At 38.0% G+C, this 25,531-nt stretch overlaps 1 protein-coding gene across 5 annotated transcripts in view; it reads right to left on the bottom strand.

The window, feature by feature from the left end:
- Window positions 1-4,037: 4,037 nt before the first annotated feature.
- ADGRG6 (adhesion G protein-coupled receptor G6) overlaps window positions 4,038-25,531 on the bottom strand; it is a 153,929-nt gene continuing 132,435 nt past the window's right edge. For 3 of the 5 annotated variants that reach the window (XM_055535776.1, XM_055535778.1, XM_055535777.1), the window contains 3 exons: window positions 14,040-14,141; window positions 12,823-12,975; window positions 4,038-7,140 (listed from right to left, as the gene is read on the bottom strand). In XM_055535776.1, coding sequence (XP_055391751.1) covers window positions 6,962-7,140; window positions 12,823-12,975; window positions 14,040-14,141 — 434 coding nt within the window. In that variant the 3' untranslated portion in view covers window positions 4,038-6,961. Of the gene's footprint in view, window positions 7,141-9,646; window positions 9,693-12,822; window positions 12,976-14,039; window positions 14,142-25,531 lie in introns of all 5 variants that reach the window. The other 2 variants (XM_055535779.1, XM_055535780.1) reach the window with 1 other exon arrangement.

Raw genomic sequence — 25,531 nt, 5'->3', positions numbered from 1 at the left:
AGGAATCACAAGAAATAATACATCTTTAAAATGCTTCTCAGGTCTTTGGCAGTGAGTTCCGTGCTAGAACTGCCCTCCATAACTGACGTGCACACAACTTTCTCTAATTTGAATGCAAACCGGGCCGAGACATCCAGGACGACAGTAAATAAGCTCCTTTGTGCTGTGGGGGCACGTCCGGTGTGTTTATTACACGGCACCTATTGATTTTGTCTTTCTCACTCACCCAGCGAGAGACCCTGAATTGGCCATCTGAGGCACATTCTTGTCAACTGTCGAAACTGTTCTGCTTGCTGTCTTTGTATTTCCTGCTGATCTGTTTTGTTCTTTCCCCACTGTGGACTGTGCACAGTATTGCAACACAGCTGGGGAGGAGAAATGCGTTTCTTATACCTATGTTAGAAGGGTCATTAATTCTACAGATTTGCTAAAAGAAAACTGGAATTTTAATTCTGATTTTCACAATGAGTAGGTACTGCCTCACTGCTGGGGCATCTTCTCTTTGGTACTTGAGTGAATTTTCCTACTACTTTTATCTGGAAAAGATTTAGTTAGTGCTCTGAAAATACTTAAGTGTTTGCATAGAAAAGGCATTTATTTTGGAAATAAAAAAGACACAGAATGCATGTATGCCTTTGAAAAATTGAGACTGAACAAGATCAAACATCTTGCTTGACATTTAGTTTTGGGGTCTTTGGATTCTGTGTTTAAATAAAAGTGACTGACATTTTTCTATTTAAAGATGTTAAAGAGAACTATAAAATTCCAGTGCTGAAAACATTTTAGCTCTTTAGTGGCCTCTTTTATCTACCAGATAGATAACCTGAGCCCATAGCAGATGGGTGACCTGCTAAAGTCACATGGGACAGGCAGTTACCTGTGACCTTTCTTCTACACTCTGTGCTTCCTTCAGAGAAGGAACTGTTGGCTTTAGCAAAATGGGATCATTCCACCTTTAAACAATATGGATTCTATATGGTTGCTTTCTCCAGTTCTTCTCATCCTTACTAGTTAACAGTATCACTGCTCACCATTCTTCCTGCAGGTTGTACTATGGCTTTCTCACTGATAGAGACTCCTAGACAGACAGTAGTAGAATCAGGCTAATAAGCTGGTTGGGATCTCAGACTTTTCTTTACATGCAAGGAATTAGCCAGAGCAAAAACATACTTACCACAAATTTCATACAAAGCAAGTCTAACAAATATTTGTGAATATCAGTGAAAGCAGAGGAAAACATCCCTTGATCCCAGATTCCTCAAAGTCTGGCCACAGGGTTCCATGAGGACCCTTTCTGTTCATACATTAAATTCCTGGATTTTGAAGCCAAGTCGAGCCAGAACACAGTTTCTAAGACAGTTGCTCAAAAGCAGGTTTGTGTGCTTAGTCACCTCAGACTTCAGTGGAACCTAGTTCCCTTTCCCAAACCATTAAAAAGTATTTAGAGTTAACCTGAAACTGAAATCTTCTTGTTCTTACCCTACTTGACTGTCGCATATAAGGCGACATGAAGCAATGTGGGTAAAGTGTCTTAAATAGTGTGATACTACCATATTTTCCCTTTTGCTTTGTATTTCTAGTCTGTATTCTTATAAACTCACCCAAATTCAAGGTACTCTGAGATCTACTTTTCCAAAACATGAAATGCAAATGGACCTGGTAAACACCATATACATTCAATAAACATGAACCAAGCACCTGTTATATAGCCAGCAGTATGCTATTGTCTGTGAAAATGATGAGAATAAACATAACCCAGTGCATCAGACCTTAATATTAACGTCATTCAGTAGAAGAGCTGTACACCTAGAAAAATTTTAAAACCAAAAATACAGTATACTGTGTCACGTTTAAGTGCTCTAGACATCGTAGGCACTTACTGTTGCTGTTAACAGTGTCATGGGAGACAATGTATTCAGTCTAATTTGCCAGTAATGATTACACAGCAGATCTTCACCGATAAACTGATTCTTTTTTAAGTTACAATAGTTTCAAATGTGTCAGGTCTGTCAGCTCAGGCCAGGGAACAGGGTCACAGAGTCAGACATGACTAAAATGATTGAGCATGATGTACCAGTTACTTAAAATCCTCCATTGACTGGTTGAACTGTAGGAGATGAAGCAGGAAAACACAGTAGTACCTTAGAGATCTTTCTTTTGCCCCTAGGGTATTTAAAAAATCTTTATTTTGCTATTACTTTGTTATTTTCTCACACCGTTTGATCTATGTATCTCTATTAAATTATATTTAATGTGAATATCAAGTATCTTACTCTCATCGACAACCTGAATTTATAAACATCTTTTAAAGCAATTCATGATGAACATAAGCCAACAGAAGATATAACCTAAAAGATGAAAAAAGATTTTGGGGTATGTCTCCAATTATTTGTCATTGAATTATTCAAAAATGTTTGAGATAAATCAATAAAGATTTGCGACTTTAGAATATTAAATATTTGGTTGCGAGCTTGAAATAAACTAGTTTTTCAAAACACACCAAATAAACATATTTTGATACAATGATTTAGGGAATGTACTTGTGAAAGCTACTCTGAGGGCAAACAGCAAGTATTAGTTTATTTAATTTAATTTAGCCAGGGACTTGCATTCCTGTAAGGTTGTTTCACATTTTAATTTTACTCAGATCCCCATCCTAATATTATTGTCCTTAGAACACCCAGCAGATGAAAGAGCTTCCAATTATTTTAATTAATAAAAATCAGGAAATCGAACACTGACTCTATCGGTCCCTTTATACTTCCTTGTCTCATCTAATAACCTGTAGTTCAACCTCAGAAGAAAGCTATGCCTCTTCTTCTTCTTCTTTCTTTCTTTTTTTTTTTTTTGGCCACACAGGCATGTGGGGTCTTAGCACGGCATACACAATCTTAGTTCCCCGACCAGGGATTGAACCTGCACCCGCTGTGTTGGAAGCACAGAGTCTTAAACACTGGATCACCAGAGAAGTCCCCGTATGCCTCTTCTCTTCGCCAGGGCTAACCTTCTCCCTGTAATTCTTATCCCACCCTTGCATCTTCATGTTTATTCTTATTTTTCACTAGGGAAGCAGAAAAAGAGAACAGTTAAGTATTATTCCTTGATATGAAGAGGGAGGGAAGGAAGAGAGAAAGAGGGGAAAAAGTGAGAAAAGCAGGAAAATTGGGGGAAGCAGAAAAGGGAGGGAGGGGGACAGAAAGAGGGAGAGAGAGACAGTACTTTTATACGAGAAAAATAGAATGTTACTCAACTGGAAACACAGGCATTCTTCCAAAACACTGTGTTTGCAAAGCCCGGTTCCTTCAGATTTCAAAACACTACAAACACAGATTGGTCTGAAAATCAATAAGTGTTTCCCACCTACTTCCCACTGCTGCTCCTCTAGCTTCAACCTGCTATATGTGACTGGAGATGAAGCTTCACCAACTGCTTGCCTGTTTTCTTAACATGGCTTGGCCAGGAGTTATAAAGTTGGCTCAGAAGACCTGAGTTAGCAGTGACCAGCCAACACGCCTCACAACTTAGCACTAAGTAGGGCCGTGAGCCAAATTGGGCCTTGGCTCTCTGCAGAAGAGAGTTATCCTAAATAATCACAGCAAAGGAAGTGAGGAGGTCCTGCTCTCATCATTCAAGTCAAGTTGGCTAAATTCTGTCCTTTTCTAAACCTCCCACAAAGAAAACAGTGACTATAAATGTGAAAAAAAAAAAAAAAATCCTAAGACCTAACTTCTATGTCATATTATTGATTTGGTTCCCTTTTCAGAAGGCTGAAGACTTCCCAAAAAGGAAACCTACATTACTTTTAATTTGCCACAGAGCTTGGCTTTGCATCAGTCATCTCAAGAAAATCTAAGAACTTCAAAATTCATTAATCCCCAGTGAACTGGATCTTTCTAAACTATTCATTCTCAGTGTTTTGGCATAGTCACCCCATGTCACTAGCTTAATTGGTGGCAGGTTATTTTCCAGTTGTCAAATAATCTTTTCCTATTTAAGAGGCAGAAATAAAAACAGTCACTCATAAAGGAATTCAATAATTTGGATCACAAACAACATAGGCATTTATTTGAAAAACATTTTCCATTTAAGTAAAACGGCAAATCAGCTATAGTAGCTTCTTTACTGCTTATTCTAATCTGCACTCACAGTCATTTTTTATTCATCAAATTCAGAGATACTGCTACAGAAAACTCTTTCACAAAGTATTTAGAAAAAAATATATACAGTCTCTCTGATAGAAAGTTAATTAAAATAACAAAGCCAGGCAGTATAAAGGTAAGATATAAAACAAGCTCACATTTATAAACACAAATAAATAAATATGTACAGAAGAGTCTATGCCAACATTAAACAAACAAAGCTTTACAACGCAAGTCATGGTGGCAACAATGGAAAACATATCGGGATCCTAGACTGACTCTAACATGATGTAGTTTAAAAAAAGGAAAATGAGGAAAATTAAAAAACAACAAAAATTGAAACTCTTTTTCAACTCTCTTCCAACCCCAGAGAGTCTTAAGTTGATACTATTCTCAAAGTTAGGCTAAAATAATTTTGGCTCCAGAGCTAAATTCCTGAAGTTCTGTTCTGAGGGGGCTAAATGAAGGTGAGAACTACATGTGTAGAACTCAAGTCCACTTGCACATGTTTCTATTCAGCTGTTTCTCCATTTTTTTTTTTATCCTTACCCGATTACTAGAAATTTCTAAAGTGGAGCTGATACTGTTGTCAAATATGAAAAAAACATTTTTCCAAGATCTGCATGAATATGAATAGAAATCAAAGATATTTTTAAAGTTCTCACTTTAATTACTTATAACTACATAAGCACTTTGGGTAGAAATCTCACAGTTGAAAGCTAATTAAATTCTATCATCTCTAAGGCTTGGAGGAGAGTATATGAAGATTCATTGACTAGTTAACTTTCATCTAGATGCAACCTCTGCCCAAATAGCAGCCTGTTAACATACATGCCTATGGAAAACAATGTGACTCTGCTGTAGGGAATCTTAGTAACCTCAGATTTACTATCTTTTCCTTCTGTCTATACCCCTCTCCTGGGAAGGCCAGGCTGAGCCATGCTTTTATCTCCCAGAACAGGGTTCCAGGATGCTACAAAATGGAATGGTATGAAAACTTATTACCACATCATCACCTGTTTGGGTTTGCCAAAAACCTTCATGACTGAGGATGAGCGGAAGGTGAGACGTCCCTTGGTTGCTGTGCAGTCTGAGAGCTTTCCTATGTCTCAAACTAAGGGCTACCTGCTTCCCGCACAGAGGGAAAGGTCCCCAGGTGCTCAGTCTGGCTTCTGCCTTTAAGCAGTTTTGTTCTGCCAGAATGTCTCATCTTCTCACTTAGGCTGCTTCCAGAACCTGAAACAACTCAGATAACTCAGAGCAAATGTAAAGGTACAGCACATATTGAGACCAATTTCTAAGAAACTGGACACTCATCCATCATTTAAGAACAATTAAAATGTAGTCTCCTATACATTCACTAGCAAGCACATTACTCAGGATAGTCAGAAAGTTAGGCTAAAAGCTGCTTAATATTATGCATGGCTTATATGCAGAAATCTAATCCATAAATAACACCCCATCTATCTTGCCAGATCTCCTCTGGCTCTTATAATCAGAGGACCTATATACAAATAGTTTTCAGACTGGTAAGTGTAGACCCACATGTTTATATATTATTTTGATTATGATAAGTCACCCACCTAAGTCTCAGTTTATATTCTTTGGAACAAAACTCTTGAAAGAGGAAGTAAGAGGCTTTTCATTTGTGCAAATGGAAATATCTTAAAAGTCTCTGGAGCTATGACAAGACCATAGAGTCTCAATAGTTGTTTTTCCCAAAAGGGCAAGACTGTTGTACACAGCATGCCTAATGGAAATTCCATTCCTCCCATGAACCCATGGCTCAATATACAGTAGAGGATCAAAAATAGAGGTGTAAGAAGTTCATTCTTCAACTGCTGTGAGGTCCACTGTAATGAAACCCCAACACTAAATTTGATTCAAAAGTATAGGATTAAATTATAATTAACAATGATGTTTAAGTCGTGTCTTGAATAGGATAAATGAAACAGCATGACGTCATATTAACTAGGTCAAAATTTGTGAAATTCTTTCTTTCTTAGGCACATAGTGCTCTTCATGGTTAAACATTTGAGATAATGGAAGATACACCTTTCTAAACTTTGTCAGATATCATTCTTTTGTCTCTAGTTAAAAGAGGAAATGCTACTGTATTCAGGGAAACTAGCAGAGATGGGACTTGTAGGCATCCAAAATAGTTTTAAATATTAGTATGCTTTTTTAAAGATTTTTTGGATGTGGACTCTTTTAAAAGTCTTTATTGAATTTGTTTCAATATTGTTTCTGTTTTATGTTTTGACTGTGAGGCATGGGGAATCTTAGCTCCCTGACTAGGGATCAACTCCACACCCCACCCTCACCCCCCATGTTGGAAGGCAAAGTCCTCACCAGTGGATCCACCAGGGAAGTGCCTATTAGTATGCTTTTGCTTGTTGAGAAAGATGATGGAGCAAATGGCCATACCCAAACCTAATTATTAGGTGGAGTGTGGATAAACTCTAAACTAAACTTTTCCATAGCCTGGCCTGTCCCTTGTCCTCTAACCTTAATATTTCACCTCACAGCCCAAGTTCTGATTGGTCAATTCAATTATATATTTAAAAAACCCTATCCCCTGTGGGTACTGAATCATGCTGCTCTCAGTAGTGAAATTTTAGTGATGGTGGAAACTCCCCCATGGAAGAAACACACTGAAAAGACAGATAGTGAATTTCACAAATGCCTTCTTCACAAAACACATTGGTCATATATATGCAGTTACCTAAGTTAGACCACGTTTACATCTGCTAGTTAAGAGTCTGATGCTTGCACATCTTCATGTTTGTGCAGACTGATTCCTCTTTCTTATATTAAAGATATCAAAACTTTGTGCTGTGGCTGAAAGTGTCTGACATGATAATATTTTTATAGAAATTATCTGAATGAGCATTGCAATAACCCTTGACCTTATCAATGACCTGATGGACAGGAATGATCGATGTTTGTTCTCCATCAGCATGAGTCAGTTTTGATGAGGACTTGTCCATGGAAGCATTGTCTGAAAGAAATGATACAAGAAATTAGGCTGCAAGATGAGCTGGTGACATGCCTGAGAGCCATCGTTTTGGACACTCTATTTTGCACATTAAAGAAGATCACAAAGGAAATAAAGCTCTGATTCTTTCTTAGTTTTGATAGCAGGCAGCACTAAATTTTCATGTTTTTCATCTTCAAGGTGCATTCGTGCATATGAATGAATGTTACTATACCTTCCAGTAATTTGTGGGGGTTTAAGAAATGTTCTTCTAAGTGGTATTTTTCAAAGAGCCAGTGAATAGAGTCATCAGAAAATTGAGGAAAAAATATATATGGCAAATGGCTTGCACCAAGTAGTGACAGATTATATAACAATGAATTAAAACGTGCTGAAATATCTGTGGAAGAAACAATATGATGTCTATGATATGTTTTTACAGTAATACAGAAAGGCGGAAATGTGTAGGTGGCTATGAGTTGATAGATTCAAGGGGATTTATTATATTATCCTCTCTACTTTTTATATGTGTTTGACATTTCATAATAAAATTGTTAATGAAATGTAATTTAAAGAATTTTGGAAAAGAAAAGTGAATAAAAAACATAAAAGCTATTTTGAACACATTTTCTCATGGAAAAAACTTGTGAAATGACTGCAATATAGAAAAAAGGGCATCTTTTATGGATTATTTTTAAATTCTAGAATCCAAAATTATCTTTATCAGAAATATTTTAAGTATATGTTTTCATTAACTATGCTACAGTCTCAGAATAATGTTGTTGCTGGCAGCAATAAAATCATAGCAACTAACAGTAATAAAGGATTGCTAAATACATTTCTGTCCTAAATCTCTCAGTATCACATATTAAACATTATTTTCCTAGACCCATAGCTTTCTAAAATTGGCCCGGCCAATGCCTTGAAACTCTGTCGTGTGTGTGTATGTGTTAGTTGCTCAGTCGTGTCTGACTCTTTGCGAACCCAAGGACAGTAGCCGGCCACCCTCCTCTGTCCATGGAATTCTCCAGGCAAGAAAACTGGAAACTCTGTTAAACACTATTATCTATAAATACACATGACTATATTCATGTACCCTGTGAGTATCTTGTAAGTATCTGTCTTCCTCCCTCTCCCAACACATTTTGGAACAAAATTCTATCTTAAAATCAACTACAGAGATTTTACATCAGTGAAAGAGCAAATATGACCTTCTATAAAGTACTCCATCTCCTGCAGTTGTATCATCTCTATTCACTGTGGAAGAGGAAAAAATTCTATCATGAAAAACTGTGCCTAGAAATCATGGCTCAAAATGGAATGTTCACTCCACGTGTTTTATGTTTTGAGTATGCTGGACCCAGTATGTGACTTAACGTTAAAAATCCATCCATAATTGGCAAAATCCATTGCTATTGTATCTGTTGTCTTTGGAAATGACTCAAATTGTTCAATTGTGGTCTTGGTGTTGGAGCAGACACTAAATACAATGAAAGCTAAAATAAAAAATGGTTTGTCCATCTCACTGAGGAAGCAAGAGAGAACAGATGGTCTATGGGAAGAGTGAGCAGACTGAAGCATGGTGGGATGACCCAGGATCAGTGAGAAAAAGGCTCAGGGATCATTATCTAAGGGTCCCTCCCCATTCAGCTCTCAGCAAGCTGATTGATTCTATGCTTTCCTTCCATTCACACATTCACTAGCCATTGGTTTTCTGTTGGGAATTTTTCTATTGGCTTAAATTTCAATAATGAACAATTTGTACTTGATGTTTTTAGAAAACTACACATCCTCAAAAAAACCTTCATAGATACATTCATTCTATTTCATTGACAACTTCCAGGGGCACACAGTTTTTAAAGATGTTGACCAGCTCCATTCCAAATATGTGACCCAATTTTCTGGATCTTCACAGTCTAATAAAGTAAAATTCTGAGCTAGGTCTGTGTTTCTACATATATGCTATTCCCAGTTTCTGCAATTCCCAGTTATAGTTATTATATTGTGGATAATATAGATTTTTGATTATTGCTGTAAGTCTGAAAACCAGGGGCTAGGGAAATGAACTATTATTTGACTGATGCTGAAATTTCAAGCAGACAAAAGTCCTCAAAAAGCAGGCTTGGAATCGACAATTTCTCTTTTATGACTTCTGTGAATGTACCATGACATATCCAGTAATTCATAAGAGCAGTGAAAAGGTAAAGAATTGTACTCCATTCTACAATGAACCTCTCAAGTACTGCTTTTTTTTTTTTCTGTTATATGACCCACTAACTCCAGAGCATGGTACATTTCCTAGAAGGAGCAGCTTGCAGATACCCCCATGCAGAGAAGAGCCAGCCCAGCACACGACCATTTGACAGTTCAGAAATTCCAGCTCAATGCAGGACTGTCCTTGGGCTAGCTGAGAAGTATTGTAAAGAAGAAGCCATTTTGCTGGTGCAGCAAGAGTCTTAGTTTAATCCATGCAAATATTCTATTACCTTGCAAAAAAATTCATGCATTCAAGAAAGTAATAAAAGTTTACCTGAATGATCCACTTTTGTTGAAGGAATGATCTTAGAAGACATTATCTACAATTCCAAGAAATAAACCATCTAGATATCCATGATGATATGCAGCGACTTTCTACATACCCCAAGTGACCAAGGTACACCAGCAGTCCCACTGAGAACTGGCTAGTTTGCAGAAGACCCTTCATATGTCAACTGACTGGAATGATTATACCATGAAAGTCATGTCATACCATTGACTATATCCTTATACTAGTTAACAAGAACCTGTTTAACCCCAAATGTTTGAATAGAAATGATTAACATTAGTGAAGTCTTCAAAAATAAATATCCAAGCTTTTGAAACAGTAAAGCTTTTCTTTGGTATCCCCATTTCTACAGTCCCTTTTATCTTCTAGTCAGTTTTCCCCATGATGCTATTACCAAATATTTTATAATTTCAAAATGCCCTCTGTTCCAAAATATCTACCTGTTATCTTCTTTACCATTTTAATAGTGGTTTTTCAGGCTAGCTATTCTCAGTTATATTAAGAGGAAAATAATTCAATTGGGCTAATTCCTATGCATTCATAACTAACTTTAATGCATTAAGCATTTGGATTTTAAAGGGGAGACAAAATGAGTATCTAATTTTAAGGCTGATCAAATAAAGTACAAAATTCACTCATTATAAGTACAACAGAGCCTTGCATAATAGTTGGGAATAGGGGGCACTACTTCCTGAACAACTGAAAATCTGAGTACAATTTACAGTTGACTCTCTGTGTCTGAGCTTCCTCAGTGTCCACAGTTCTGTATCCACGTATTCAGTCAACTGGGGATCAGGTAATACTGTTTGTTGTATTTAGTACTAAAAAAAAACCTACGTATATGTGGACCTGCCCAGTTCAAACCGTTTTGTTCAAGGGTTAACTGTAAACAATATTTTGTGCCAGGGAACTACCAATTAGGTAGACTAATCTATCTCAGATTATATACCTGTCATCGTGTTTCTTACACAGGTGTTTCAAGTAAGTACGCAAAGACCTCTTAATTTTAAGGAAAACTGCTTGTGTGCAGGACTCCAGTACTCTTGCCTGGAAAATCCCATAGACGGAGGAGCCTGGTAGGCTGCAGTCCATGGGGTCACACAGAGTCGGACACAACTGTAGCGACTTAGCAGCAGCAGCAGCAGCTTGTGTGCAGGACTCAAAGACTGCACTCCATTCTGGAAGAGTTCATAGCTTCTATTCAATTCCCCAAAGTATCCCTAACTCCAAGCAACTTTAAGAACTGCTGTCCTAAGCTGCTCCAAGTTTTCAGATATTCTTTAAAAATAATTGTATTTATTTATTGGCTGTACTGCCTCTTCATTGTTGGGTGGGCTTTTCTCCAGTTGTGGCGAACAGGGGCTACTCTCCAGTCGTGTGCGGGCTTCCCATCGCAGGGGCTTCTCTGGTTGCTGAGCGTCCAGGGCGCCCAGGCTTCAGTAGTTGAGGCACAAGGGCTCAGCAGTTGCAGTTCCTGGGCTCTACAGCACAGGCTCAATAGTTGTGGCACACGGGTTTAGTTGCTCCTGGCATGTGGGATCTTCCCAGACCAGGGATCGAACCCATGTCTCCTGCAGTAGCAGGCAGATTCTTTACTGCTGAGCTACCAGGGAAGCCCTTCAGATCTTTCTTTGACTAATTCTGGAATTAAAAAACTCTCTAAATGTTCAAACTTTTTTCCGCAGTGCTATCTTGAATACCAGGCAGTGGGCACCAGAGTGGTATAAGCAGGGACATGTGGAAAGATTCAAATGTACATAAGGGTCATTTGAAATGCAAGTGATATAATGTGAACATTTATACACACATCACGTAAATCACTCTTGCCAAATATGAATGTTTTTGGTGCCATTGGCTTCTGCCTACATTTACTAGCTAAACAAATACAAAACTTAAAAGTCATTTCCATTACCTTTTATAAGCATCTTTCATTTAGAAAGTGCTGGATACTGAGTGTTGAGAACTGTTTGACCAAGGTTTAATTAGTATTTAAAAGTAGCATTTCTGCTATTTTCAACTGAAATTATTAAAGGAGTATACCTTTTCACATTGTTCACTGGCTATCAAGGACTGCAAAATGGTCTTTGCAGGCATATGTCATTTTATTTCACTTCACTTTGAAGCCCTTCGCAGACATTGCAGTTTTTATAAATCGAAGATTTGTGTTGTCTGCTGACAGTCAAGCACAGTTTTTAGCAATAAAGTATCTTTTTAAATTAAGGTATGCACATTTTTTGACATGACTGTAATACACACAATAGACTGCAGTACAGGGTAAACATATAAGCATATATTTATATATGGTGCATATAAGCACTGAGAAACCAAAAAATTTGTGTGACTCTCTTTATTGCAATATTCAATATATTATAGTGGTCTGAAGCCAAATTATCTGTATATCTGAAGTCAGCCTGTGTTTTCACAGTCTTCAGAATTTTTCACACATAGGCTTAGTGTCAGAAAGTGTGATCATTGTAAATATCATGAAGATTTGGTAGATGAATAAAGATACAATGTTTCATTTGTATCATCTGTATCACTTTCCAAACATAATGTTCCCTCTTTCATATTTAATCAGTAATGTAGAGAGCAATTGCCAATAACACTTCCAATAGTTAGGGACTTAAGTATCTTTTTTGACTGAGGTATAATTGACATATATCAGTATTAGTTTTAGGCGTACACTATTATGATTTTATATTTGTGTATATTTCAAAGGACTTAAGTCTTTCACATACAAGCTGGATGATGTCTCTTCCTGTTTTCATTACAACTTGCCAGGTAACTGTCATACTATGCTGAAATAATTTGCAACTCAATTTCTGTATTTTTTAAATAAAGATATAACTTTTAAAAACAAGATGCCATACTTTTTTAGGAAAATTAAATTTTAAAGCAAATGAAGTTACAAAAATATTGAGTTAATGATACTCTGACAATGTAGGTTCAATTTTGGTTATAAAATTTTTAAAAAAGGACAAAATATTCACAAAGGTGCTGAAGGTGCAATAAATTTTGATTTTCCTAAGTCTAAAATAAGCACCCTAATGGGCACTGTGATCTATGAATCTTTATGACATGCCAGTTCTCACCATGAAAACATGATGGGAAGTGTCCCAGAGAGCATCTTTACTAGCACTTTTCTGGCCAGAATGACTCACCGGTGTGGCTGTTCCTTTTGAAGTAAGTGGTAGAGCTGGATTTAGACTTGGATGTAAGGTAGGTTGAGTTAGAACCAATGGAGCTGGAGGACAAAGATTTTCCTAGATTATCAGAACTTTTCTTGATGATATTGGTAGCTGTCTTACTCCAATCTGAAAGAAATGACATCTCTCCGTGAGTCTGCTTTAGAAGGGATATAGTCTGCCTTGAGGGCTTCCCTGGTGGCTCAGCAGTAAAGAATCTGCCTGCAATGCAGGAGATGCAGGTTTGAACCCTGAGTTGGGCAGATCCCCTGGAGGAGGGCAAGGCAACCCACTCCAGTATTCTTGCCTGGAGAATCCCATGGACAGAGGAGCCTGGTGGGCTACAGCCCATGGGGTTGCAGAGTTGGACAAAACTGACTTAGCACACATGCACACACTTTGCCTTGAAAAATCATCACCACATTATTTAAGTAACTGATTCATAGCATTAGATGTTCTGACACACTGGCAGTGAATCATACAAGAGACTGACATGTCAACAGTAACAACTCGAAGAAACAGAAAAGTTTCTTACTTTGACCTTATGTTTAAAATTCTACTTAATATCTTAAGGTTGAGAAGTAACCACTGGAGGGGTTTTTTTAAAGAGTAATATTTTTCTTCAGGGATTTTTTTATATTGAGAAAAATCTCTTTTGTCTAATAATGTAAATGAAGACTTCAAAAATATGGAAAGGTACATAGGGTACAGTGGATAACCAAGTTGTTAAATTAGACACAAAAACTTGAGCAACTCACTTAACCTATCTGGAATTCATGCTTCTTTGCAAAATAGAACAGTCAGGTCCAAAGTCCTCCGGTCCCATGCAGTCTTAATAATCTAAGACTCCGACCAAGCATCTTTACACACTCCACCTTTACACCTTGCTACCACTGGGACTGGGTTGCTCTCACAATGTAAATGTGTGAGTACTCAGTTGCTTAGGTGTATCTTATTCTTTGCAACCCCATGGACTGTAGCCCGCCAGGTTCCTCTGTCCATGGAGTTTTCTAGGCAAGAATCCTGGAGTGGGTTGCCATTTCAGGGGATCTTCCTGATCCAGGTATAGAACCTGAGTCTGCTGCATTGGCAGGCGGATTCTTTACTACTGAGCCACCTGGGCAGCCCAAATGACAAACACTTCTGACCACACTCTTAATGTAAAAAGCTCGATCACCAACATGCCCCTTTACCTGAGTTGTCTGCCAACCGAAATCTACCACAGCAGAGATGCCGCCTCCACTGTTTCTGAACATTCTCCTTCATAGCACAGTGGAAGATAAATATAAATAAGCCTGGGACAAAAGAAAATATAAAACAATTAGGCAAAACGACACATCGCTAAAGACAAATCTTACAAAACACATGGATTTGATTTAATTTTTTTTTACACCCAAATCACTAAGAAAGATCAAAGGAATCTTTAAGTATGCAGCTGATGTTTTAATCCTTTAGAATAGAACACAGAGGCTCAGATAAAACTAGAACAATTACATGAATCTAAATCTGTCCTTGTTTTAATCAGTATTTGTTGTGACGTAACCTAAAGACTAATCTGAAATAGGCAATATTCACTTTAAGAGACACTCAATGTTTCCCTTATATTTGTTTTAAAATTATGTGAAAACAGAGAAAATATCCATGAGCTCATCATCTATTTCAATTTGTGTATTCTGAGCTATTTTATGTAAGCATATTATTCTAAGTCTGGGCCATAGAAAAGTGGTATTTTTACAAGTCAAAAATGGCCCCAAATCAGCAATTTCATGTAGCTCCACCTGGCCTGCTTTAGTTTCTCAACAGTTTAATGCAGAAGTATTTCTGTATTGTCAAGTGGTCTTCATATATTTATAGTTTGCCTGCAAACTATCGATCAAAAACTGTATCACTTGTGCTTTGGGAGCCAGCCTCTTTTAAAATTTGCTTTTGCATTTTTACCTTCTCTTGGCTGCCTCAATTTCTACCTCTCTTCCTCCAAACTTGGTTATTCCCATTTCTCACAAGCATATCCTAGTAACTCTCTTTTAAATAATCAAAGAATTTCTCCTTTAACCCCCAATCTTCTTCCAGCTTCTACTTCTTCATTCCCTTTCTCAACAAAACATCCAATGACTAACTTTTGCTGTCTCTATTTTTTCTCATTTCTTTTCTTCTCAACCTGCTCTAAAGAGGCGACTATCCACATCTCTGAGGCCACTGTCCACATCTCTGAGGAGACTGTCCACATCTCTGAGACCACTAAAACTGCTCCTGTAGATCACAGGAACTCCCTTATTGTTAATTCAGTTTTCTTTCCTGTTTTACTAGACCTCTCAACAGTATTCAAAACAATTGATCACTCTCTCATTCTTGAAATACATCCTCTATTTTTTAAAGATTTTTTTTTTCCAAGTAAACCACTTTTTTTTAATCTTTATTGAATTTTGTTATAACATTGCTTCTGTTCTATGATTTGATTTTATGGCTGAGAGGCATGTGGGGTTTTAGCTCCCCGACCAAGGATAGAACACATACTCCCTGCATTGGAAGGTGGTCTTATCCACTGGACTGCTAGGGAAGCCCCTTGAAATACAGTCTTGATACCATTTTCTCCTGTGGAGGGGGTGGTTTAGTCACTAAGTCATGTCCGACTCTGAGACCCCATGGACTGTAGTCCTCCAAACTCCTCTGTCTACGGGACTTCCCAGGCAGGAATACCAGAATGGGTTGCCATATCCTTCTCCAGGGAATCTTTCTGACCCAGGGATCGAACCCACATCTCCTGCATTGCAAGTGGATTCTTTACCACTGAGCCACCATCCCTGATGTTCAAAACAGAAGTGCTCTTCATCATTGCCCTCAGACAAACATATTAAACTCATTTCAGCTCAATAATTTGATAGCTCTTCCTTCAAACCTTTCCATAACAGGATCTTAACCTGCCATTCAGGTCTCAGATCAAACCCCTCAAAGAGGCCATCATCAACTGTTTCTTTTTATTTTTTATGTCTTAGCCTCTGCTCACACCCTTGCACACACCTATTTTTGCTATGGCACTGATCAGTACCTGATATTCTTGTATTTCTTATGTATTCATTTATCTCTTTGCTTGATTATCCCTTGCTAGTAAATAATAAGCTTCAAGAACACAGGGATGCTTGTCTATCTAATGCTGTACTAGCCATTCCCAAAATAATGCCAGGAACTAAGCAGGACCTCCATAACTGCTTTGTTGAATGAATAAATATAACCAAGATTAATCACTCATCTATTTTACATGAGATAATTTAATACATACATGTACATCTGAATGTCTTAAATGTGTTTGGGTGTAGGGGCTTAAAAACAGGAGTTAACAGAACACAAGTTAAGGAGTGACAGGAATACAATGAAAATATATTTAAGGCAAAAGTTTCTGAAAGGTATGCAAGTTAGTTGCCAAGTAATGCCTTAATAATATACCATATTAAGGAGATTATCTACATAAGTGAGGGTATTCTAGAGAGTGCAAGGGCTTAAACTGAACCTGAAGAAAACTTTGGGTAGGAAGTTAAGGGGTTTCCAACAGAATAATCTACTCAGTGACTACTAAGCACTGCTAAGCAGGAGGCACTCTGTTTTAGGAGCAGGAAATTCCAAGGGGATGATCACTGGTTTCATGGAGCACAGGGTCTAGCATGGAACACCATAAAAGTGAAAATGACTAAAGTACCTTTAATGGACATTAAGACCTATCCATTCTTTTTGAGTATGGAGTATTCATCAAGAAAACTGTAAATTACACTGTAGCCTGTGTAACTGGAAAAGTGAGGCGAGTATTTAAAGTACTCTTATTTTACACGTACAGATAAATTTTCAAATGAGATCTAAGGCTGTGCTTTTACATTTTATTTTTCAATATCTTAACTGAAAGTGGTCACAGTTTTACTCCAGAATAAATTACATTATTAAGAATGATTACAGAAGGGAATGTGCTGGATTTCTGCAGGTTAGACCCTGAATGCAGTGAGATGACCGTTGGCTGATTCTCCTCCTCTGGGTTTGGCTTGTTTGGTTATCACTGAGTAGTAGACACTTACTTAGGAGGTGTTCCACCAATTCCTATTGAACCCAGGTCTCCCGCATTGCAGGTGGATTCTTTACCAGCTGAGCCAGAAGGGAAGCCTGAGAATATTGGAATGGGTAGCCTATCCCTTCTCCAGTGTAGCTTCCTGACCCAGGAATCGAACCAAGGTCTTCTGCATTGCAGGCAGATTCTTTACCAGCTGAGCTATTAGGGAAGCCCTTATTATTGTTACCATATCATTTTATACATATTTATATAAGTAAAACATTATTATGTTATTTATTAATGATATTTTATTAGTAATAAAACAGTGATGAAAATACATGCTAGTGACACAATTACTTGTCTAAGATGATATCAGATAGGATGCGGAAGTTCTAATTTTAAAAGAAAGCTCTACTAAATACGAATCAAATTTCAGTCTTTCAGAAAATAAACACACACACGCACACACACACACCCTTCCTGAAGGTCCCCGTGCTATTGACAAGGAGAGAAGCTGGGCTGGGGAGGAAGAACTGGAGACAAGAAACCCGCTTGCAGCCTGGCCTGGCCTGGAGCTCAGACATGACAAGTCTCAGAGTAGGGGAAAGATTTTCCTCCACATTCAAAACTCCACAGAATCAGGACCTAGCAGGTAGAGCTATCTTCCCAGGAAGTACAGAAGAGGCACTGGGTTTGCACCTCATCTTTACATTTTGACTGAATCTGATTGGGTTCCCTGGTCGCTCAGGCAGTAAAGAAACTGCGTGTAATGCAGGAAACCCAGGTTCGATCCCTGGGACAGGAAGATCCCCTGGAGAAGGAAATAGCAACCCCTCCAGCATTCTTGCCCGGGAAATCCCATGGACAGAGGAGCTTGGTGGGCTGCAGTCCATGGGCTCACAAAGAGTCAGGCATGACTGAGTGACTAACGGTTTGGACCTCATCTTCACACTCTGACTGAATCTGATTGCCTTTTAAAGCCTTCCTACACCAACAACCCCCAAGTCCCCAACCTGCTTGCTAACACAGAAAATCCCTTTAATTAGCACGCATGCTTTGTAATACAGGTGTACACAATATAGATTGTTTTTCCCTTTGAGAATCTTTCATGTGTTGAAGAGGTGATGGCAGCTTCCTAGTACAGGGAGCAGAATGCATGGAAGCTTGAGGTTAGGCCAGCACAGGTTACAGGTGAAGGAGTCAGAGATGGAAAGGGAGCTCTTTGACTTGGGTTGAATCTATTTTTGTGCACTGGGGCAGGATTTGCAGAATTTGTTGTTGGAGGTATTTTTGTCCTAGAGCTGAGAATATAGCTAACCATGTGTTTCTTAAACAATTGTTTAACAAAATCACTTATCAGAGCTGGAAAAGATTACAAACTCTAATTAAGGACTTTGGTTCTCAGGCATTAATCCTGGCCTTACTCATGCTTGGGATTCACACTGAGCAAATGACTTGTAGTAGACAGCAGAAAATGAAATTTGCTAGATGATGTTTCCCTTAACACTCAGAAGTTTTTATAAATGTCATATATATTGGAGAAAAAACTTCAGAGCATACATCTGGTGTTTTGAATTAGTGAATAGTGAAGTCACTCAGTCGTGTCTGACTCTTTGTGACCCCGTGGACTGTAGCCTACCAGGCGTCTCTGTTCATGGGATTCTCCAGGCAAGAATACTGGAGAGGGTTACCATTTCCTTCTCCAGGGGATCTTCCCGACCCAGGGATCAAACCCGGTCTCCCGCATTGGAGGCAGACACTTTAACCTCTGAGCCACCAGGGAAGCCCCTGTGTTTTGAGGACACTGGCAAAGACCCAGTTCTGGGTTTGCCTCCCTGATATTAAAGGCTTCCCTGGTAGCTCAGATGGTAAAGAGTCTGCCTGTAATGCTGGAGACCTGGGTTCTATCCCTGAGTCAGGAAGATCCCCTGGAGAAGGAAATGGCAACCCACTCCAGTATTCTTGTCTGGAAAACCCCAGGAATGGAGGAGCCTGGGGGGCTACAGTCCATGGGGTCACAAAGAGTCGGACACGACTGAACGACTACCATATTAAGATGTGAATTATTTTGAGGCTCTGAGGCTGACCACAGTCATACAGAAGGAGGTTTAAAGCTAAGAAAACTGACTTAATAATTTTTTAGATGGTACAGTGCTACTTTATATCATAATTATACAGCATTAGATGACACTGCTTATTTTTAAGCAAACCTGAAAATACACATCTCCTGCATTGGCAGGTGGGTTCTCTACCACTAGCACCACCTGGGAAGCCAAGTTTAAGAGACATGTATATAAATTACATTCAAAATCTTATACTTCTCTAAAACTTTGTAATAGAAGTCATTTACCTGCTCTGCTTCCCACAATGAATTGTGATGCTATGGGACAAAAGCAGATAATAGGCATGAGAAATTAGAATTCTTTGGGATAAATATATTTTAAATTTCCAAGGTATCATGCAGATTCTTCAGCCATGAGACAGAGTTCCATTTTTAAATCAGAATGGGACTCTCATAACAGGTTATTTGACTATTTGTAGCAACTAGCCCTTTTCACATGTATTTAAATCAGTCTGGCAATAAATATTATCCCAAGATTATTTTAGGACAAAATATCCCGCTTAGAGTTCAGCCGTGGGAAATGTGGAAGGTAGCCACATCTGGAAGCATGCACATGCGGTATGGAAAGAAATTCTGAACACTGCAGGCGGGAGGAGGAGAAATGTAGCAGGAGCGCCAAGGGCACTTGGAGGCCAAAGTGAGAAAACAGAGGGCTGGTCCCTCTTCAGTCTTCAGGGTTTTTTTTTTCCATCTACTTGTGGATCTTGGTGCCAGGAGCAGAACTTAAAATCACAAAACTTTATAGAGTTTTCCTTTGGCATCCAAAAGAATCTGTTTGACTTCTCATCTCCATCTCTGTTCTTTCTATCACATGTTTTCCCTTTGAGAATCTTTATATCAACCCACATGCCTCAAAGAGGCTCTTCATACCACCTGGAAAAATACGCTCTTCTAACTTTCTGGAAAGGGCTTTAAGCTGCAACTGGGGACCGGAATAATTGACTCGTACTCCTCCCAGTGCCTTTCAGCTTTATTTAACTGATCAGGGAGTAGGAAACACTGCCCATAAACGTTGGACACTAACACGACTGAAAAGATAGAATTCAGAGTTATAAAGTCTCTGCTTCATCTTGACAGGCTGTGCTAGTTTTACGACAACCCTTTTGGGGTGAATTCGAGCCTGGAAAACCACCACTCTGATGAATCCAAGCCAGTTCCTTTGCAATAGTTTCTTCAGCTTGATAACTGCCGTGATTCTTTATCATACCCATAAAAACCCAGATACTATGTTAGAGCAAGATAAAAAGTAAAACTTTCTTTGAATGAACAGATTCTTAACCAGTCCTATACCTGTTCATCCTTGTCTTCCTTGCACCTCCATTTTTCACTAACCAGAGGTATCTGCTCACTTTTAAAAATAATTTTGACCAATACATGAATAGATGATGTAATTTCTCATCTCAATGCTTTCTTCTCTGCAATCACCCTCTGTGTTTTGTTTTGTTTTTTGTCTTTTAACTTTACTGAGGCTTTCAATGGCTAAGTCAAAGATCTCTTGGTAAATGTCACATTGCACTTGAAATTATGTGGGCTATTTTCAAATATGTTTTGATATTGATTTCTAACATAATCCCACAGTGATAAGAGAACAGACTCTGTATGAAATTTTTATACCTTGTTTTATGTCCCTGGATATGTTCCAGTGTTTCCTGGTTTATAGTCTATGGGAAGTTAAATAGAATTTGTATCCTGCTGTTGTGTGAAAATTCTATAAATTATCTTAACTATGCTGAATTGGCCTACAGTGCTTTCCAGGTCTACTATATCCTTCTACTTTTGTGCATATTCATTCTATAAATTTTTGAGAGTTTGATACTGAAACTCCAACTAAAAATCTTAATTTATCTACTTTAAAAAACAGTTGTAATATATAGTGGAACTATATGTAACTTTGTTCTGCATTTTCCAGAAAGTGAAAGTGAAACTTGCTCAGCCATATCCAACTCTTTGCCACCCCATGGACTATACAGTCCATGGAATTCTCCAGGCCAGAATACTGGAGTGGGTAGCCTTTCTCTTCTCCAGGGGAATCTTCCCAACCCAGGGATCGAACCCAGGTCTCCTGCATTGCAGGTGGATTCTTTACCAGTTGAGCCACCCCAAGTCTCTTGTAAATGTGTTACCATACTTTCATAATTTAAAAAATAAAGAAGAAAGAAAAAATAGCTTTTTCGAGTAAGGGTGTTGTAAGTGGGTCCTGGTAGGAAGGAAAATGCAATGAATTCCACCTCGTCAAGACCTCCTGAAGAACCACACCATGGGCCAAAGCTGCTCCAAAAGCACAGTAAAGGGACATCCAAGGGGGTGCTCTCCATGTCTAAACATGGAGTGAGAAACATTTGGAGAGGTCTTATCAAGTAGCAGGCTTGGGTTTTGATGTCTAGTTCTTTCACCTGCCTCAGAACACATTCAAGTAGAAAGTCTTAAAAAAAAAAAAAATCCCCTATCTAAATTGTTGACTTCATAACCATTATATATAGATTATATGGGCTTATGTTTAATCTTGGTCTCTATAAGTGCTATTTAACTACTTATTTGGGGGAAAAAAGATATCCTTAGCCTCAATATTTTGGCTAGAAATTGGGCTTCCACATAGAATTCATCCTCTTTGGTTGATTTTAGCAAAAATAGGTGACTTCCTGGGGCAAATATAAAATAAGTAGCTAAAGGGATCTTCTCAGATCTTTAGCCTGATTATCAAAAGTGTTAAAAAAAAAAAAAAAAAAAAAAAACTGCCCAGGAACAGTTTCCCTTGGCCTTGAAAACAAATGCCATACAGTAAAATTTAGGGAAGCACCTTTTGCATTCTTTTACTGGCCTAAAAACTCACTTTTAAGGAGTCTGGTGAAGGAAAACAGACAGACACCTTAAGTGCTCATTTCCTAAACATTTCTTTACCGACTAAGGTCCATTAGCAATTCCAGCAGGCTTGTCATCAATATATTCTGATAAATGACCTAAGTTGATTTTTCATACCTGGATAGAAAAGACCCAGAAACACAGTGAAAAGAAGATTATGGATATAGGTGACTTCAGGCATATGGGATGGAATCAATCAAGAATTAATCAAACCACATGTCTGGGTCAAAAAGGACACACATCCTAGATAACTGATCTTTGACAAAAATGATCTAGATGACTTCTCAGCGTCCCATCAAGCCCGAGTCCAACAACGGCTCATATGTTCTGTTGTCACACAGATGCAGCCAGCTGGCTGCAGGACTGGGGAATCTCTAGAGTTTATGACTCCCTTTGGGAACCTCTTGAATTCTCCTTTCATTCGACAAGGTGCCCTTTAAAAAATTACTTCTCTACACACAATATGCTCTGCCAAAAGATGAGTAATTTATTTCCCTGCAGTGTGTAATGTCTTGGCCAACGTGATGCCGTTTCAGATGTGAATGGGTTTAAAGGTGGGACATCTCTTTACTTTGGCGCCAATCCGCCGTGTGTGTTGTCCATGTAATTATGGCCCAGCTTAACTATCAGGAGGTTCCTACTCCATAATTTTACTTAATTTTCTGAGTTTGCCAACAGGATTAAAATATATTTTTATTTTAAAATGATAAATATGTTTCTATAAATGATTTTTGCTAGAAAAGGTTAAGAGTAAATTTCCACTTCATTAGATGTACATTTATTAAATTTCTTTAAATAGACATATTCGCTTCCTAGAAACTTTGAAATAAAAAACTGAAAAGGCAGTAATTTGTTTTATTTTTTTACTCATGCTTTCTCACCTAATGTGCTTTTCTATGCTCACATATGCTATGTTATAAATATTACACTGTAGGATTCAAACTGATCTTGGGAAAGTCATGAACTCTTATAAGCCTGTTTCTTCATCTATAAAATGGGGAGAATATCCTCTTTCTTGGGTACCTATTTTTCATGTTTGCTGCAAGAATTACACATCAGATCACAGATGTTATGTGAAAGTACTTTGTAAACCATAGTGCACTATGCAAATATAAGTTATTTCTGTTGATCTGGGTATTTTAATCTTACCCAACTAATTAACAGCAAACATGATCTCTGAGTGGACTGATGATACCCTTCTGTTTGCCATGGTAGCTTCTATTTGCAGAACCATATGGTGCACGGTATACATACAGAAAATGGACTGATTATGTCTGAGACTATTAATCAATATTGTTTCATATGCATGGAAAAGGAAAACTGATGATTAAGCTCTCAGTATGGGGCTACGTTTTAAATCCTGTTAACCGTGTCAGGAGAGTTAAACTTCCCTACGTACTGGAGGAGCCTAATCTAATGTTGCTGCTGTTCAGTCACTAAGTCATGTTTGACTGTTTTTGACCCCATGGACTACAGCACACCAGGCACCCCTGTCTCGCAGAGTTTGCTCAAATTCATGTCCATTGAGTTGGTGATGCTATCTGACCATCTCATACTCTGCCACCCTCTTCTCCTTCTGCCTTCAATCTTTCCCAGCATCAGGGTCTTTTCCAATGAGTCGACTCTGCAACAGGTGGCCAAAGACTGGAGCTTCAGCTTCAGCATCAGCCCTTTCAATGAATATTCAGGACTGATTTCCTTTAGGATTGATTGGTTTGATGCCTGTGCAGTCAAGGGACTCTTAAGAGTCTTCCACACACAATTAGAAAGCATCAGTTCTCTGGTGCTCAGCCTTCTTTACAGTCCAACTCTCACATCCACTCCTGACTACTAGAAAAACCACAGCTTTGACTATATAGACCTTTGTCAGCAAAATGATGTCTTTGCTTTTTAATACGCTATTTAGGTTTGTCATAGCTTTCCTTCCAAGGAGCAAGCATCTTTTAATTTCATGCCTGCAGTCTCCATCTACAGTGATTTTGGAGCCCAAGAAAAGAAAATCTATTACTATTTCCACTCTTTCCCCTTCTATTTGCCATGAAGTGATGGGACTGGATGGAACTGGATCTGTTTTTTTCAATGTTGAGTTTTAAGCCAGCTTTTTCACTTAGTGTCAAATACTTTCGTACAGTAATGAAAAAATATACAGTCTGAGATACTATTTATAATTTGCATAATTAAGTAGCAATGTGCACAGGCTGCATCTCAAAGCAATAACTCAATCTTGCAAGTACATCAGTATCACCAAAGGATATATTATAGATGCCCAAGAGGGCTCTGGCCAAGATTCTCTCAGAAACCAGAGAATTGCCTTTTACTTCTTTAGGATGAACGGCATTATATTTCTTGACATATAGGCTAATGTTCTCCGGCATGTGAATTATGATGTGTTTTAGTCAAACATCTGTTCTCTTTTGAATAACAATTTTGTATACTATGTGATTTTCTCAAGTTATATTCTTTAGAATAAATTAAAATGTCTAATAAAATGCTTTGCTACTCTCACCCTAGGAAAGCAGCAAAGATAGAAAAAAGAGTTAGAAACATAATTGTGCCATGTTAAGAGAAGGTATATTTATCCATTCATCTTAGAATAAAAAATGCAATGAAATATTTAGTATATAACTTAAATGAAGTAGTAAGAGAAACAGAACAAAGCAATATATGGTGGAAAAGCAGTTAATAGTAAACCTGGTTTCAGCCTGGATTCAAGTGACTTCATTTGCTTATTCAAGTAGGCAAAATTTTAGGTAGAGCTGCACAGATTATAATAATTTTATGATATGCAGCTAACATGATTTTTTGCAACTAAATTGTGCAATTATAAATGTATCTTTAAAAATTCATAAAAAATAAAGATAGTATTGAAAATAAAAATAAAACATCTAAAATAAAAATACACATATAAAGCTTTAATACATAAGCTACACAAATATGAGTACAGACATAATTATACATGTATATGTCTTTGTACATACACACATATACACATGTATTTCTAAGAATCTTGAGAAATAAAGTGGATTTTTAACATCTTTGAACCTAATTTTTAAAGACATACACAAAAGTGAAAAGAAATCTGCTAGCAAAAGCTATTCCTCTGATACATATGACCTGGCATCACTGCTCAAACACATCTTCTGTCCTCCCTGCCAGACCTCACATCTGTAACACTCAAGAGTGACTTGTGATCTTGCCGATTTTAAGATGTTCAACTATAAGCTAAATTTTAGAAAATTAAAATTTACTTTTTTGGGCTTCCCTGTGGCTCAGATGGTAAAGCATCTGCCTGCAATGTGGGAGACCCAGGTTCGATCCCTGGGTTGGGAAGATCCCCTGTAGAAGGAAATGGCAACCCACTCCAGTACTCTTGCCTGAAAAACTCCATGGACTGTCACCTGAGGAGCCTGGTAGGCGACAGTCCATGGAGTAGCAAAGAGTTGGACACGACTGAGTGACTTCACTTTGGCATAATTTTAGGTTTCAGAATATTACATTACATTATTAATCTTTGGCCATTGCTAATTCTTGCAATTCCAGGCTTCAAATCACTCCAATATTGTATTAACATGAAGCTTTCTTATCCTAATCAGTGCAGAAAAGTATGAATTTAATGACCAAACCAATGCTAAGTGTTTTGTTACTAGCACACGTGCAAATTCTCTTGACTCTGC

The sequence above is a fragment of the Bubalus kerabau genome, chromosome 9 (assembly GCF_029407905.1).
Source record: "Bubalus kerabau isolate K-KA32 ecotype Philippines breed swamp buffalo chromosome 9, PCC_UOA_SB_1v2, whole genome shotgun sequence".
NCBI classification, from domain to species: Eukaryota; Metazoa; Chordata; class Mammalia; order Artiodactyla; family Bovidae; genus Bubalus; species Bubalus kerabau.
This window is presented reverse-complemented; position numbering and strand designations above follow the sequence as displayed.